The following is a 17481-nucleotide window of genomic DNA, read 5'->3' as shown; positions in this document are numbered from 1 at the left end:
TCTCGGAGCAGTGAGGGTGACCAGGGTCCAAGGGAGTTCTCTGGAGTGGTTAGGCACAGCAGGTGACCTCCAGGTTTGCATCCTAACTCTTCCTGGGCAAGTCAGCTCATCTCCCCAAGCCTCAGTTTCCCCACCTTACCTGGGATGAGTAAAGGAGGCAGACATGGATGGAATCTGAGATTTATTTTAAGATTCCAGAAGCTTTTTCTGCTTTCTTTCTACCATCAAACCCTGTTCTCAGCTCAGCAAGCCATCCAGTTTGAATGGTTTTGATAAATTATTTATTGATAAGTTTTAATTGATAACAATTGAATGCCATCTCGTTTTAGAAGTGCATTTTGACAAGAGTTGATTATGGTGGTAGGGCTGGTACGGGGAACAGAAAATCAGCAGCTAAGTCTAAAATGGCAGGGAGCAATAAAGGCCATGGATAAAACAGAGGCAGGGCAAGTTCTTCTCTGTACCACCCAGTAGCACCTATAATTTCATCAATTATTATAATTATAATGCTCACTACTGTTTGTTTAAGTACCTGCTAGGTGCCAGGTGATGTCTACCTCTTCCTACAGGGTAGTTGCTAATAACAGATGAGGAAATGGAGGCTCAGAGAGGTTAAGTGACTTGCCCGAGGTCACACAGCTTTTGGCAGGGTTGAAATTGGGACTCAGGTCTGTCTCACCCCTCACACATTTTGGAGGGTGTTGGAGACAGTGGGAGTGACAGACATGGTCCTTGTCATCTTGTAAACCTGAAATTTGGCTGGGCAGACAGACACTGGATGAGCCTCTGTGGTTTTTTTTTTTTTTTTTTTTTTTTTGCCTCTCTGTTGTGACCTTCAGGACATTGTGAAATGGGACTCAGCAGGGACGCCATGGGTGGGCTGGCATGGCACGCCACAGCAAAGCCAGCCCTGGCATGGGGAAGCTGTCCAGTTCAGCAGGTGGACAGGCCTACTTTCTGCGGGGTGGGAGGGCAGTGATGGGGCAGCGGACAAGTTGTTTGTGTCTGTCCCTCCTGGGGAGGGAGGTTCCAAGGCGAATGGGAAGGTGGGTGGGGAAAGGACCTCCCTGAGCATGGGACAGAGTGACCTAAGGCTAGAAGCAACTTGGAGCAAATCATCCACCTCCTCACTCACTGCTTAAGCCATCTCCATCCTGGCATTCTGAAACACCTTCTCTGGCCCCCCTTTGCCTGCTCCGGGCTCCGGGGCCTCTTCTTCCAGGTGCCTTTCCTGAAACCCACCCAGGCTACATGAGAGCGAACTTGCCCAGTGCTCCTCAGGACTTATCCCACACACAGGGCTTCCCGTAGGTTGCTTTGGTCAGTCTTCACCCTGTAAAGTAGACATAGCCCTTGAACCCATTTTGCAGGTGAGGAGACTGAGGTCCAGAGAGGCTAAGAGGCTAGGTGGCAGCACCATATTCACACCAGCTCTGAGTGACTGCCCGTCCCACGCTGTCTCCTGCACCCCAGCTGCTCAGGACCCTGCCCCTCCCCTGGAGATACTCACAGTCCAGTGAGGGGGACACAGAAGAAGGGAAGGGATGGACATCTGAAATAGCAGGTGACACACAGAAGGAGTAATAGTGGCCACGAAAACAAGAGGTAGGGTGCAGGCAGGTTCCATAAACGAAACATGGGGCCAAGAGCTTTCCATGGACAAACTCTTGTTCTCTCTCATTGCCATGAGAAAGTTACCAATGATATGTCTCCATTTTACAGCCAGAGGGACTGAGGCGCAGGGAGGGGTAGTCCTTGACCAATAGTCACAGAGCCAGGGATTGATGTTCCTGGGATTTAAACTCAGGCCTTCTGGCCCCAGAGCCAGTGCCCTCCGTGGGTGTTGGGGAAACGCTGCTTTACGATGCTGTGAGCTTTATGCACGTGTGCAGGTTACATGGTTAGGTCAAGGGTGCTTGGGAGTGGGGAGTGGGAACTGATGGGCTAGAGGGGTCCCCCCACATCTGGCTTTCCAGATCCTGGGCAGCCAGCCCACATACATTACTCCTTTATTGCCCAGTTGACTCCCCAGGTTCTGGGGGTTGAATGGATGTGTGCGTAATGGCAGTTGCTCAGCTCATCACCCTAAGAGGGAGCTTTGTTGCAAGTTAGGAACGGGTACACAGTCGAGCTTTGGAGAGCCATTGCATTGAGCTCAGCCTCACTCCTTAGTCAGGCCCAGGCTCCTCTCAAGTGCCTGGGACCTGACCCCAACTTGTCTCCTCTCCTCCTCGCAGGGAGCCGGGAGGCTGCGTTCACCTACGCCATCATTGCTGCCGGCGTGGCCCATGCCATCACAGCTGCCTGTACCCAGGGCAACCTAAGCGACTGTGGCTGCGACAAAGAGAAGCAAGGCCAGTACCACCGGGACGAGGGCTGGAAGTGGGGTGGCTGCTCTGCCGACATCCGCTACGGCATCGGCTTCGCCAAGGTCTTTGTGGATGCCCGGGAGATCAAGCAGAATGCCCGGACTCTCATGAACTTGCACAATAACGAGGCAGGCCGAAAGGTAGGCAGCCAGGGAGGGCAGCTGGGCGGCGCTCGCGGAGATACTGCGAAATGACTTGTTCGTAACACCTGGTGCTGGGTGTCTGGTGAGGAGCCACAGGGCTCTGCCCTCAGCCTCACTCTGCTTGGCGTTGGCATCAGCTTGTGGCTGGTTAGGATTTGTGTATGGCACAAAGCTTGTCAGCTATTAGAGAGGTTGGATAACTGAGTCTCCCTTAAGACGAATTGGATGTTACTCAGCAAGGTGGAAAGAGGGACAGATGTGGACTCTTATCCTCGGGAGGAGCCAAATTAGCCTTTCTCCCTTGCTCCCTTGCTCCCTTCCTGCCTCCCTCCCTGCTTTTTTCTCTCCCTCCTTCCCTTCCTCCCTCTTCTCAGGCTTCTGGCCACATCCTGTGTGTCAGAGCCTCCCAGGTGGCCTTGGTGAGTCACACAGGGGAATTGCTCACCTGGTCTACCCCAGGACAACGTCCTGGGGGAAATTACGAGGCCCTGCCTGTCTAGTCCCATGACTGGGAGCTCCTGCCCAGGGTGGCACATCCCTGCAGGGGTCCCAGCTGCTCCCTTCTCCCTGATTTTGTGGTCAGATCACCCTGCAGGTCCCAGGTCCCAGGCTGTCTCCTGCCTTGAAGCCCTCACTTCCTCAAGGCAGACAGGAGGAGGACACATGGCTTCCCTCTCCCAGCCTCTGTTTCCTCACCCACAGCTCCCTGACTGGGCCATGGTGAGAATTAAAGGAGAGAATAGCACGTGACTGGTAGCAAGTCAGGGTCAGGGTGGATCCCACGGGAGTGTGTTCTGTGAGCCACACAGCTCCACTGGGTGTGAGGCTTGTGGCTGTTGCTCTGTCGTGCTGCCATGAGCCCATGGGCGACACAGACACTGGGAACTGTCAGAGGCTGTAAGACCAATCTCAGTGGGCTTCCTGGAGGAGACATGCCCCAAGAAATGAGTGAGGTTTGGCTAGGCAGGGAAAGGAGGTGGAAGCAGCCAAGATCTGGTGAGCTGGGGAGGAATGGACGCAGGCCCAGAGGTAGGGGCAGGGGGCCAGTTGGGGACCACACTGACCAGTCTGTGAGCCCCTGACAAGGGAACCCCTGCAGGATGGGGCCGAAGCAGCCTTGTGTTCTGCACCTAGATCTGCTTATGGCTGCCATGTCCTTGTCCTTCAGGTTTCAGCCATGATGTCCTCTCTCCAGAGAGGCTTCCCTTCCCATTCCTTCTTAGCCTTTTCTCCAAGGTTGCCTTGTTCTGTGGCTTTCTCCCCTCTCTAGACTGTAAGCATACTGAGGACAGAGGCCTGAGGTGTCTCAGACACAGCAGCACTCCAGAGCGTGGCACACAGTACGCACTCTACAAATATGTATGGAGTGAACGGATGAGTGCCTTGTAGTTGCTGGTGAGCCACTGATGGTTCTGGGGCAGGAGAGGGGCAGAAGTCATAGACCCTTGGGAGGCAGAGGGCTACCTTGAGTGGGGTCAGGAGCTGGGTCTAGGTGGAGTGCAGGCCAGGCCTGACCTGATGTTTCTGAGCAGGAACAGCCCTCCCAGCTCAGGAAAGCCCAGTGGAAGGCCATACATCCCCCTGCCTGCCCAGTGCTCTCTGGTTAGGGAGGACCCTTGAGGATGGCTTTCTAGAAAAGCACTTCTACAGACACTATGTATTTCCTGAGCCAAGAGGCGGGACTGCAGACTCCCCGGTGTGTGCAGAGAAAGGCCTGAGTCACCACCCGTCCCGCCCCTTTTTGCTATATAGGGGTGGAAATGGAGGCTCAGAGAGGGTGCCAGCTGACCCGTGGGACTTAGGTCAGTGACCACACACACCACTCAGCCAGAGCACACCAAGGTGGTCTTCTGGCCTAGCCCCAAGTGGCCAGACACTCACTTGCTGCCTTGAGACACCCCAAGGGCCCCGACAAGGGCACGAACAAAGACAGCCACCAGCTGCTGTGCGTTCCAGCCCCTCTTGCGACCTCAGTTTCCACATCTGTCGATTGGGACTATGACCCTCTCCTTGTTCTGACCGGTGCCAGTCGGTTCCCCAGGATTTTGCAACACGCCATTTACTCGAAGGCATGGGACCCCACTCAGAAGCCCCCTCCCAGCAGGCTGCCGTGGGCCCCACGCATGGCAGGGCTTGGGAACCGGCAGGAGCAGAGGGGCCAGCCTGCCGCTGCTCCTGGCTGAGCGCCTCGGAAAGGCTCGCAGATGTGTTTATCACCCGCTCCCTCGCTCCTGCCGTGAGGAAACAAGACTCAACCTGACCACAGGCTCTGGGGCTTGTTGGCAGCTGGTGTGAGAGAAGGGGAAGCGGGGAGGCCAGGGTGGGGGCGGCTTCTGCAGACCTGATGAGGGGCTGCCCCAGAGCTGCAGGGGAGCCCTCGACTCCCCTGGCAGATGAGGAAGAATCAATGCCGCAGGGGCGTCCTGCCCTCGCAGGTCTCCAGTTCGAGTCTGAGCCCAGCAGGGTGTGGGCCATGGGGCAGGGGCAGCACCTCAAGGAGGCTGCGGGGCATCCCCCCCTTTCCCTCATTGTCTCATCAGTTGTGTGGTCTGCAGGCCGAATCAGAATGGTTAGGTGCCAATATCTTTTGGCGAGGTGATTTTAGTATTATAGCTTCCCCTATTGGCAGTTCGGGGTCTTTGCACTTTGGATTGAAATCAGTGGTTGCTCAGGTTGGGGTCTTAGAATACGAAGTTCACATCCTAGCGTGTGATGTGTGGAATCATAGGCTCCCCAACTGGGAGGAAGGGAAGAGTCAGAAGCATTGTGTTGAAATCTTTGGATGGTGGAATCTTTGTGGCTTTGAATAATTTCTTTCCAGCCTTTTGGGCAGCAAGGAAATTATACCCAGTTTTTGCCCTCAAGACTAGATGCTCAGTCTAGTGAGAGAATCAGGTCCAAGAAGCAAAACTTGTGATTCAGAGCTACACACTGTAGGAGAAACGTGATGTAGAAAGTGAAGAAAAGAGGTCAGAGGAAGAGCGGTTTGTTTCCTCTTGAAGTCTGAAGAGTGCTAGGCAGAAGAAGAGAACTCTTAGCAGGGCTTTGAAGGCTTAGGAGTCCTCCAGGTTGACAAGGCATCAGGAAGGAAGAGGGCAGTTCAGGCAGCACAGTCATGTTTAAAAGCATGAAGTCCTAACAAAGCATGCTGTGGGGGCTCCACGTGGCCGAGGGTGGGGAGGACAAGTGATGAGGCTGCAGAGGGGGCTAGATCCTAACACACAGCCTTGAATGCCAGAACAAGGAGTGGGACTTTGTCTCAGGCCAGAGGTGCCCAGAAGAGGCTTTGGTGGCGCAGTGCTTGGGCAGGTTTCTGACCTGTCTGGGATAGAGTGGAGAACAGAGTGAAGGGGCTGTGGCCAAGGTTGGTGCCTAAACCCAGCAGGGGCCTCGGGGCGCATGGCTGGGGAGGCTGTTTAGGAAGCATAATAGGTAGGAGCTGCGTCAGGTGTGTTTGGGGTGGAGGAGCAGGGTGGTAATGGAAGCCCTGGTCTTTGTAAGATTGCCCGGTGGGAGGGTTAAAGGGGAAAAGGAGGAGAGAGCCAGGGCCACAGCCTGGGCAAATGGGTACTGGGACAGGAGGGCTATGGGAAGGGAAGGACAGTCAGGGAGGTTGGAGGAGAACCAGGAGAACCTGGGCCTTCTGGGTGCATTTGTGAGTGCGTGTAGACATCCCCCTGCAGGAGTGCAGAGAAGCCTGGGCAGCTGCGAAACCCAGCCAAGGGCCAAGGATCTCCAAGCCTCCATGACAATATTGTACTTGGCAGGCCAGGCTTTCGAGGCCTTACTGTACAGAGAGAGAAGTGCACCAGGGAGCTCTGGGGGCCTGGGGGAGGGTGGGAGCCCTCAGCAACCCCTTCATGAGAGTGTGGTGACTGAGCCCAGGAGAGGCAGCCCTGGGGATGGGGGCCCAGCTGGGACGGGGCTGGCCCCTGCTGGAATGTGCCGCTTGCTCCAAGGGAGGTGAGCTCAGGGGGATGGAATTCCACCGAAGTGAAAAGTCACCTCCCAGTCCCTGCCCAGCCTCTTGCACACGGAGGGGTGTCGGTCTTGTCCCTTCCTGCCCTGCCCCGTCTGGTCCGGGTGCTCCTGGGAGCTGGATTCCCACCCCTGCCCTGGCCGCAGGCAGGCCTGTGAGTCAGGGGACACCAGGGACCAGCCCCTGGCAGCTGGGGCGGAGCCCAGATAAGGCCTGCTTAGCTATGCTCCTCTCTGCTGTCCCGAGGGCCACTTGCATATTTGACCAGATAGAGTGGCTAGTGGTGGCATGTCAAGGGCCTGAGGAGCCAGGCCCCACCCAGCCCGAAGCTGACTGGCCAGGCCAGGCTGGGAGGAGGCATCCTCAGTCTGCCATGCCCTCCATTCCTGCCCCGCCCCTGGGCACAGTTGTGGGTTCTCGCCCTTGCAAATGGAAAGGCTTGCAGCCAGGACTCAGGGGACTTGGAGCAGGAATGGTCTTGGGCACATCTCAGCCCTTCAGGGCCTTGGTTTCTTCCATGGCAGGGGCTTCTTTTCTTTGCTCCCAGGAGGGTCTCCAGGTCTGACATGTGGGCTGGGGAATGACATGGGGTTCTTGGGACCATTGTACCCCAACCTTGTCTCCAACTTCTCTCCCACACACACCACCTTCCAACAACATACTCCTGCAGTCAACCAAGCTTGTTCCCACCTAAGGGTCTTTGCACAGGCTGCTTCTGCTGTCTGGAGAGCTCTTTCCTTGAATCTTTGCAGAACTAGCTCCTTGTATTCCTTCAATTCCCCGCTCAGATGTCACCTTACCAGGGAAGTCCTCCCTAACTTCCCTCCTCCGCTGTCTGTCTCATCTCCTCCATCACCCTGCTTTACTTGCATGTGAAACCACCGCACAGAATGATCTCATTTGCACAGCTCTTTGTGTCTTTATTACTTGTTGCCTCCCACTGCAGTGTCAGCACCATAGGGTAGTGATGGCCTAAGTTCACCTCTAGACTTAGAACAGTGCCTGGCACATAATAAGTGCTCAAGAAATATTTGTTGAGTGAACAAATGATTTGGCAAGTGCTTGCTCTTTCTTGGGGGGATTTCCAGGAGCAGGGTTGCAAGGTATAATACAGGACTCCCACTTAGAGTTGAATTTGATATAAACGAAAGTACGTCCCAACTATTGCACAAGACATATTAAAAAATGATTCACCATTTACCTCAAATTCAGACTTAACTGAATTTGTATTTTTGAATTGAGCTGATATTGAGATAATTGTAGATTCACATGCAATTGAAGAATATGAAGAGATCTTGTGTACCCTTTGCCCAGTTTCCCCCAATGGTGACAGCTTGCAAAACTATAGGACGACGTCACTACTAGGATGCTAATGCTGGAACAGTCAAGATGCAGAGCACACAATGGTCCCCAGGTTGCTCTTGTGTAGCCACTTCTACTTCCCTTCCCCTTCCGAATCCCCAGCAATCACGAATTTCCTCTCCACTTTTATACTTTTTTTATTTTAACAATGTTACATAGGTGGATCTGACAGTATAACCTTTCCAGACAAGCTTCTTTTCATTCAGCACAATTCCCTCAAGCCTCCTTCAAGTGTTGTGTATCAGTAGCTGGTTCCTTTACCTTGCTGAATAGTATTCCAGGGCACAAAGGCTCCACAGTTTGTTTTGCCATTCACCTGTTGAAGGATATCTGGGTTGTTTGCAGGTTTTGACTATTACAAATAAAGCTGCTGTGAACATGTATGTACAGGTTTTTTTTGTGTGTGTGAATGTAAGGTTCTATTTCTCTAGAATAAATGTCCAAGAGCACAAATGTATGGTGGCTGTATGTTTAACTTTATAAGAAAGTGCCAAACTGTTTTCTATTTTGTGGGAGAGTGGTTGTGCCATTTTATATTCCCACTAGCAATGTGTGAGTGGTACAGTTTCTCCACATCCTCACCAGCATTTGGTGACATCACTGTTTTTAAAATTTTTTTGCCATTCCGATAGATGTATGTTATACCTCATTGTGGTTTTGACTGGCATTTCCTGAATGGCTAATGGTGTTGAATATCTTTTAATGTGCTTATTTGCCATCTGGATAGCCTCTTCAGTGTAGCATCTGTTAATGTCTTTTTGCCTATTTTCTAGGTAGGTAGTTTACTTTTTTAACTGGTGAGTTTGGATATTTCTTTATAGATTCTAGCAGCTAGTATTTGGTCAGACATGCAATTGGCAAATATATTTTCCCAGTCAGTAGCTTGTCTTTTTATCATCTTCATAGGGTCTGTCACAGAGCAAAAGTGTTTAACTTTGATAAGTTTTCATTGGTAAGGTCCAATGTATCTATTTTTCCTTGAATGGACTGTACCTTTGGTATTATCTAAAAACTCTTTGCTCAGCCCTAGATCCCAAAGGTTTTCCCATTTTTTTTTCCTAAAAGTTTTATGTTTCACATTCAACTCTGTGACCTGGTTTTTAAAAAATTCATTAATTTAAAAAACTCAATGAAAATTTATTTCTTTTTTAAGTTGGAGTTACATTTTTATTTATTTTCAATTGTGGCAAAATATACTTAGCATGAAACTTGCCATGTTAGGCATTCTTAGGTGTGTACCCCAGTGGCATTAAACACACTCACACTGTTGCGCTGCCATCCTCACCTTCCATCTCCAGAGCTTTACCATCTTCTCAAACGAAGACTCTGTCCCTGTTAAACAACCACCTCCCATGTCCCCACGCCCCACCCCAGCCCCTGGCACCCACCTTTCCACTTTCTGTCTCTTTGAATCTGACTGCTCTAGCACCCCACATAAGAGGCATCATATAGTTTTTGTCCTTTTCCATCTGGTTTATTTCAGTTAGTGTAATGTCTGAAAGGTTCTGTGATTGCTTTCAATTAACTTTTCTATGAGGTGTATGTTTAGGTCGGGGTTCATTTTTCAGCCTATTTATGTGCTAAATCCAGGAACCCTCCCTAGCCTCCACTGTCAAGGACAGTGGCCTCGGCACAGTGCCAAGAAAAGCTGTAGGATTGTTTTAGAGCTGGAGATTCTCTCTTCTGTGGGCATTTGATCAATGAGAGACTGAGACCCTGACCTGGAGGGGCCCTGCCAAGGCCACACACCAAGGGAATGGAGAAGCAAGAGCTGCACCTAGGGCCTGGCTCCCAGCTCAGACCTCCCTTCCGCTTCCTGGAGCTGGCCAGGGCCGGGGAGCTGAGCTGGATGAGAGGCTGAGGTAGGGGCCAGGAGGTCCGTGGTGGGCTTGAGAAAAGCTTAGTGGGATGACCAGGCCAGGGTGTGTGGGCCCAGAGGAAGAAGCCCAGACGAGACCAGAGAGGAAGCTACCAAGGACGGGTTGGAGGGGGACCAGCCCAGGCTGGGGCGGAGGGTGCCCACGAGGCCTGAGGTTTGGCCAGTTTTCTCCAATGACACAGCAAGGGCAGGGCCCAGCCAGGTCCTGTCAGTGATGCCACTGTGATAGCAGTGGACAGTACCCAGGCAGGAAGGGGATGAGATAAGAGAGGACGCATGGGTAGGGGCAGGAGCAGCCCTTCCCACAGAGACTGGAAACGTCTGTGGCCCCAGCTTCATGCGGCCTGGTCCCTGGCATCCCACTTTGCTCTGGGCTAGTAAGACCACCCCACCCCCAACCTGGATGGATGTGGGCAGCAGGGGCAGGCCCTGAGGAGGCGCTGAACACCCAGGCCTGGGAGGAGTCAGGTTGCTCAGCTGTGATTGGAGCAGCCTCAGGAAGGTGTCACCATCCTGCAGTCCCTGAGGACTGGGGGTGGTGTGGTTGGGAGGGTGGCAGGCAGGACCAGGACCCACAGAATGGAAGAATATGGGGAAAAAGCAGCTCAAGTGAGAAGGAACTTACTATCAGGAAGCGGGATGAGGTCCCTGTCAGAGCAGGTGGTATAGGTGGAGGGAAGGTTTTCAATTGCCTGGAGAATATGGACATGATTCTAATATCAGCACTTGAAATATGTGTACTAATTTAATCCCCACAGTGGTCTTACGAGATTAGCATTCTCTGTTCTCTCCATTTCACGAATAAGAAAACGGAAGCACAGAGAGGTTAAGAAAGTTGCTTAATGCCACACAGCTGGCAGGTGCAGCGCTGGGATGTAAACCCAAGCAGCCTAGCTCCAGATCCAGGTCTTAACCTCAAACTACGCTACCACACCCAGGAGTCTTGGACTCAGATGCTTTTATCCCCACAGTCTCCTGATCCTGAAATCCTGTGATTCCAAGATGTTACCCCAAGATTCACAGATCCTCTGATTTGAGGAACTTGGAGACTACAGTCCTCAGCCCCCAGAAGGCCCCGCTATGTGGTCATTTGGGTTGTGGGTTATCCAGGCACGCACACGTGCATCCTCTCCTACTCTGGTCACTGTGGCCTTGGGGGCAGTCCCTGAGCCACCACCTTCTTCCTGGGAGAGAACACATCAGGGCCAGGGAGGAACCCGGTTATGAGTGAGAAGAGGGGATTCTGTGTGCCATCTTGGCAGGTGACGGGCCCCAGTCTGCCATGGGGGTTCAGGATGAGACTGGACAAGGAGATGGCCAGCCAGAGACCCACGCCTGGCGCAGGGACCAGGGCGCCCCCTGTTTTAGCAGAGTTTCTGGACTTGTTCAGCCTGATGAACATCAGTTGGGGAGACTTCTCTTCTCCCCCAATCCTTCCGGGCAGTCGCAAGACTCACCTCGGTATCTCTCAGAGCCCAGCCTGGGCCAGGCATACTCTTGGTGACATAAAGTGGCACACATCCTAGGCCATGTCACAAACAGCCACCAGAGCACCAGAGGCACTAGACTGGGTGCGTCTGTCCCTGCCTTCTCATTCCCAGGCGTGCACAGGGGGCAGGCGAGAGGCGGGTGCTCCCTGTGCTGTCAGGTGGGCTCTGGAGTCCACTCCTGGCTTTACTGCTTGCTAGCTGTGTGGCCTTGGCCATGTTACTCTGCCTCTCTGTGCCTCAGTCTCTCCAGGTCACTTAATAGCGCCACAGAGTGTTATGAAGATTACATGATTAAAAGAATTTAAACTGCTTAGAGCTGCCCTGTCCAATAAGATCACAAGCCACATGGGGCTACTTACATTTAAATGAATTACAAATAAATAAGATTAAAAATTCTGTTTCACAGTCCATGTTTCAAGTGCTTGGTAGCCACCTGTGGCTCATGGCTTCCTACTAGACCATTCCGTGGTGGCAGGAAGGTCTATTGGACATTACTGTCTTAGAGTGGCGGGCACGGAGTAAGGGCTGAGAGGTTGGTACCACTACTAAGGGGCCTGAAAAGATCTCAGCTGCGGTGGAAGCTCATCCTGTCACCTCCCTGGCCTCCCGCCAGCCCAAGGGGGTCTCAGATGCTGGCCATCTGATTTATCTTGGAAGGAATTCCCAGTGTGGCTGCTGGCCCTGCAGCTGGGAACTCATTTGAAACCCACCTGAGGTAGGGAGGGGGCAGCATGGCGAGGCCCTGAGAGCCCCCTCAGTGAGGTAGAGTCACGGGCTCAGTTACACCACGTCAAAAGGCACCCACCGGGGACAATTGCCGCCTTTGTCCTCGGGAAGGGGACTGGGACTCCTGGGTGTTATCAAATCTGCCAGGAAGAGGGAGGGAGGGGAGCCAAGTGATGGGAGGAAGGTGGGTGAGGAGAGGGGCAGGAGTGATCCTAGAGGGAAGGAGAAACGAGGTGTTCTGGAGGGTCTGGAACCAGGACCTGGCAGCTGTCACTTTTCCTAATCCTCAACACTTGTGTCTTTTGAAGAGAAATCCAGTGCAACTGTGTCCCTAGGAAGGACTCCTTGCCTGACAAAGGCACTTCCTTAAATTACCTCCTTTCAGTGTGCATTGAGACACTGTCATGGCTGCTCACAGTGGCAAGCACTTGCTCTCGCTCTGTCCCGGGTGAGGTTCTAGGTGCTCTCCCGGGATTACTCCATTTGATTGACCAGACATCTTTGGGGACCCTTGGTAACTCCATTTCTCGGATGGGCAGTGGAGGTCTGGGCAGTGAACGTGAGCAGCATCCCAGGCTCCTGGGCAGGAGAGCTGGACGCAGAGTCTCAGGGCCTCCCCAGGCCATGGCGGGAAGGGGACAGATTCCCTGCCAGCTGGGCATGGGCAGTGAGGCCAGCACTCAGCTGCTCACTGCAAGGCACTGTGTGCCCCTCACAAGGCCTGCCCTTCCATGTGCTGGTCCCATCGCAAGTGCTCTTTGTAAGTGATCTCACAGGGAAGGGCCTATTGCCATTCCTATTTAGCAGATGAAGAAAACTGAGGCACAGAGCAGTTCAGTGGTGCGCTTGAGGTTGCCCAGGTAAAAAGCATCTGAGCTAGGGTTCCCTCCAGCCATCCCACCTCTGCAATCCAAGCTCTGTTCATCCTTGGTGCAGCCTCTTATTAGCTCTCAATTATGTGTGTATGTGGGTGTGTGTGTATTTTTGGACTTGGATGGATTGGTACAATTTTGAAATAATAAAAATTCCAACAAGGCCAGGCACGGTGGCTCCCACCTACAATCCCAGCACTTTGGGAGGCCAAGGGCGGTGGGTCACCTGAATTCAGGAGTTTGAGACCAGCCTGGCCAACATGGAGAAACCCATCTCTACTAAAAATACAAAAATCAGCTGGACGAGGTGGTGGGCATCTGTAATCCCATCTACTTGGGAGGCTGAGGTGGAAGAATCACTTGAACCCAGGAGGCAGAGGTTTCAGTGAGCTGAGAATGCACCACTCCAGCCTGGGAGACAGAGTGAGACTCCATCTCAGGAAAAAAAAAAAAAAAAAAGATTCCCACATGACATTGGTAAAGCACTTTATGATTTGCAAGACCTTTTTTTTTTTTTTTTTTTTTTTAACATCTTTTCTTGGCCAAGTCTCACAGCTGTCCTCTAGGTGAGCAGTGTTATTGTGCCTGTTTTGTAGGTGAGGCAGCCGAGGCTCTGGTTGGGTACTGCTCAGTCCCCCGGAGGGGTTCTCTGCTGGGCTGAGAGTTTTGGATGGGAGGCAGGTCAGGAGCTCCTGGCCAGACCATGCAGGGAGATGTGAATGACCTGGATGTGGAAAGAGCTCCGATCAGAGCCCTGACTGTGCCACTTGTTTGCTGTGTGCCCTTGGGCAGTCACCCTTCTCAAGCCTCAGTTTCCTCATTGAGAAAAAGGCAGTGAGGATTTAGTACTTGTCAGAGCTGTTGTGCAGGTTACATGAGATAATGCACCTGGAGTGCCTCGTCCTACGTTCTCAGGCACGATGAGTGCTTGGAAAGCAGTCATTGCTGTTATGAATATCATTGTTAGTATCAGCAGTAGTAGTGATTTTAAAGCCACAGTCAAGTTTTAATTCTTACGTTTTATTCCTAAGGACTGTTCTAGCTCTAAAACTCTGTTTCGTCCATGCACTGGCTGTAGAGTATGCTAGCGGACTCAAGAGAAGGAGCGGTCCAGGTCACCATTGAGATTTTTTGCTGCACTGAGCAGGGAGGGCCACAGGACACCAAGCCATAGCAAGGTCATGCTGGTTCTCCTTTATCCAAAATAGGTGATGTCCACCTAGGTCTTTCAGTCCTGGTGAACAGCCACCTCCAGAGGGGGCCTCTGCCCTTGTGCTTTCAGCCCCATGCCACACGTACCCAAGTACCACATTCCAGGACATTGAAAGTTGTCCATAAAGTCCGGTCTCCAGCCCAGACCTGCCTCCCAAACCCAAGCCCCGTGCATCCAGCTGCCCGACCTGCCTCCCTGCTCCGGGATGTCAACTGGCCCCTGAGCACACATCTATCCCAACCTAACTCCTGATCTTTCTCCCACAAACTTGCTGGTGCCTTTGTCTCCATCCCCTGGTTCAGTAAATAGCATCTGCATCCTTCCAGTTGTGTAAGCCAAACACCGGCCCTTGCCTTGGCCATGACACTTTATTTTCTTTCACACCCCACATCCAACATGTCAGTTCTACCTACAACATCCGTCCAGAATCTGTCACCTAATAGCTTATACCCCTGAGCTCATTGTCCGAGCTACCAGCATCTCTTCCCTACAGTGACACAACAGTCCCCTACCCCAGAGTCCTGTTCACCAGCATCTCTTCCCTGACATTGCACAACAGTCCCCTTACCCCAGGGTCCTATCCACCAGCATCTCTTCCCTGCAGTAGCAAAACAATTCCCTCCCCCAGGGTCCTATCCACCAGCATCTCTTCCCTGCAGTAGCAAAACAATTCCCTCCCCCCCAGGGTCCTATCCACCAGCATCTCTTCCCTGTAGTAGCAAAACAATTCCCTCCCCCAGGGTCCTATCCACCAGCATCTCTTCCTTGCAGTGGCACAACAGTCCCCTTACCCCAGGCTCTTATCCACCAGCGTCTCTTCCCTGCAGGAACACACCAGCCTACTAACTTGGGCCCCTGCAGGCTTTTCAAATGTGGGTTAAACCCTGCCTCCCTCACTTATAATCTCACCATGGCTCCCATCTCACCCAGAGTAGAGGCAGAAGCCTTCTCGGTGGCTCACAGGCCCGTCCCTCACCCCCATCTCCTTCCCCTTCGCTCTCACTGTCACCCCGCAGCAGTCTCCCTGCTGCTCCTCACACACACTGGGTATGTCCCTGCCCCCGGTCCCTCGCACTTGCTGTTCCCTCTGCCTGGAACGCTCTCCCTGCAGACACCCACCCTCTCACCTCCTCAAGTCTTTGCTCAAATATCACCTCTCAAGGAGGCCTTTCCTGACCACCACCATATTTGAACTTGCCCTCCCGTCTGTCTCGCTGCTTCCTGTTCCCTTCCACATTTTGTTTTTCTGCGTAGCACTCATGGCCACCTGACATAATATTGGTACTTGGCCAAGTGATCCCAGTGTGGCTGGGAAAAGTTAGAGTGCCTGCTGTAGAAGGCCTCCTATGGGAACAGCAAGACCCAGACAGAAGTTTCCCTCCCACCATTTTCCCTCTGTGCCTTCGATATTTGTTCCAGTGGGCCAGCAGCACGTGAATATTTTATACCTGTACTGCTTTTGTCTTACTCCAGGCACTCTTCTAATTACTTCATATGCATGAATTCCTAAAATTCTCATAAGAACTCCGTGAGGTCAGCCTGGCATTGTCTCCCTTTTACAAATGAGGAAACTGAGGCACAGAGAGGTTCAGCAACTCGCCCAAGGTCATACAGTTGATAAGCAAAGAGCCAGGATATGAACTCAGGCAGTCCAGCTCCAGGGGCTGCACTCTTGCTCTACTTCCTCCCTTTTGTGTATTCATCCACTTACTCATTCATTAAGAATTTATAGAGTGTCTTCTTTGCCTTAGGTGCAAGATTTTGGAGACCAACAGATGACTAAAAACTGATTCCTGCCATCAGGAAGCTCAGTCTAGTTGGAAATGCTGAACAAGTAAATAAGGGAAAAGGAAAAACATATTCATTCAGCAACCATTCACCGATGCCTGAGATTATTTCCCAGCCTTTAAAAAGTTAGAGGGGGCCAGCCCCTGGTGTATTCCCTGATTGTGTTCATTTCTAAGCCAGAGAGCCAAATCCCTATATGCCAGCTCTGTTTTAGGCACTGAGGTCTGAGATAAATAATATAGCATTTCTGAATTTGAGGTTGATTACACTCTAATGACAGAGGAATAAGAGTGAATTACTGCATGTAAATATGACAACATGAACTGGATTTGGTAGAAGAGTGTGTAGGGGACTATGGGACCACAGGATAGGAGCTCTAACCATTTGGGGATTGGTTTGGATGGGTGCATGGCTGAGTGGTAGGATGAATGGATGGATATACGGATGGATGGATGGATGGATGGATGGATGGATGGATGGATGCGCGCATGAATGGATAGATGAATGGATGGATATTTGCTAGATAGATAGTAATGGGAGGGCTGGTTGAATGAATGGAATATGAATGAATAGATGGATGGATGGTTAAACGGATAGATCTTAGCAGATGGTTGGATGGATGTTTGGGTAGTTGGATAGATGGATGGCTGAATGGGTGGATGGATGGACGGATGAATGGGTGGATGAATAGCTATTTGGAAGGATGGTTGGGTGAATGGATGAGTAAAAAGCTGAGCTCACTGCTGGAAAGTTGGACATTTTCCCAGTGAGATCACTAGACCAGCTGAAAGAAAGGGATGGAAATCCATGCATTCATTCATTCATTCAACAAATATTTATTAAGCACCTATTTATGTGTCTGGTACTGTTTCAGGCTCTGGGATTAGACATGGTACTTGACTTTATGGAGCTGACATTCTAGGGGAAGGGAGACAACAAACAAATAATGGAATATATATATGGAATCTATTGTCAGAGTTATAAATGCTATGATGAACAAACAGAGCAGGATGAAAGGGCACAGATGTCAGGATCAGGGGCATTTTATTTTAGGCAATCAGGAGAGGCCTCCTGGAGAAGGTAAGTTCTGTACAGGAAGTGAGGAAATGAGCCATCTGGGGAATTGCATTTGAGTCAGAGGGAATTACAAGGTCAGAGCCCAGAGGCAAAGAGGCCAGTGTGGCTCTCAGGGAGGAGAGGAGGTCACAGAGAGGTGTGTTAGAGAGCGGGGAGTGCAGGGCCCTGCTTCCATGTGAGAGAAGGGTTTGCCTGTGTCTTGGAAACCCACGGACATTGGGCTGATCAGCCTTAGGAAGGGCATCACCCTCCCTAAACCCCTGCTTGCTGGTTCCCAGCGCTGCTCCCTCCTGGATGCTTGGCAGTTGGGAAGCTGTCAGCATTTTAATTACAGCTCCACGCTCTCAATGGTTTACAACTCAACCGTAAAACAGGCCCTGGGCAACATGTGGCACCTCTGAGTGATTTACTTGCTCACCATTTCTATATTTAGTGCCATTTAATGCTTGTTGGCCAAGTTTTCAGAGAGAAAAAGAAGGAGGAATTTGGTGATGGAGTGGGGAAGGGGTCGGTTAAGTTTTGTTTGTTTGTTTTTAAAACACACAGATGTATTTTTCAGTTGTTTTCTGAGATCATTTCCCAG

At 51.7% G+C, this 17481-nt stretch overlaps 1 protein-coding gene across 1 annotated transcript in view; it reads left to right on the top strand.

The window, feature by feature from the left end:
• The window catches only part of LOC105477747 (Wnt family member 7A), a 57379-nt gene that overhangs the window by 19119 nt on the left and 20779 nt on the right, over window positions 1–17481 (top strand). The window contains exon 3 of the mRNA XM_011734445.3: window positions 2238–2509. Within this exon, the coding sequence (XP_011732747.1) occupies window positions 2238–2509 (272 nt within the window). The remainder of the gene's footprint in view (window positions 1–2237; window positions 2510–17481) is intronic.

Source organism: Macaca nemestrina, chromosome 2 (genome assembly GCF_043159975.1).
Source record: "Macaca nemestrina isolate mMacNem1 chromosome 2, mMacNem.hap1, whole genome shotgun sequence".
NCBI classification, from domain to species: domain Eukaryota; kingdom Metazoa; phylum Chordata; class Mammalia; order Primates; family Cercopithecidae; genus Macaca; species Macaca nemestrina.
This window is presented reverse-complemented; position numbering and strand designations above follow the sequence as displayed.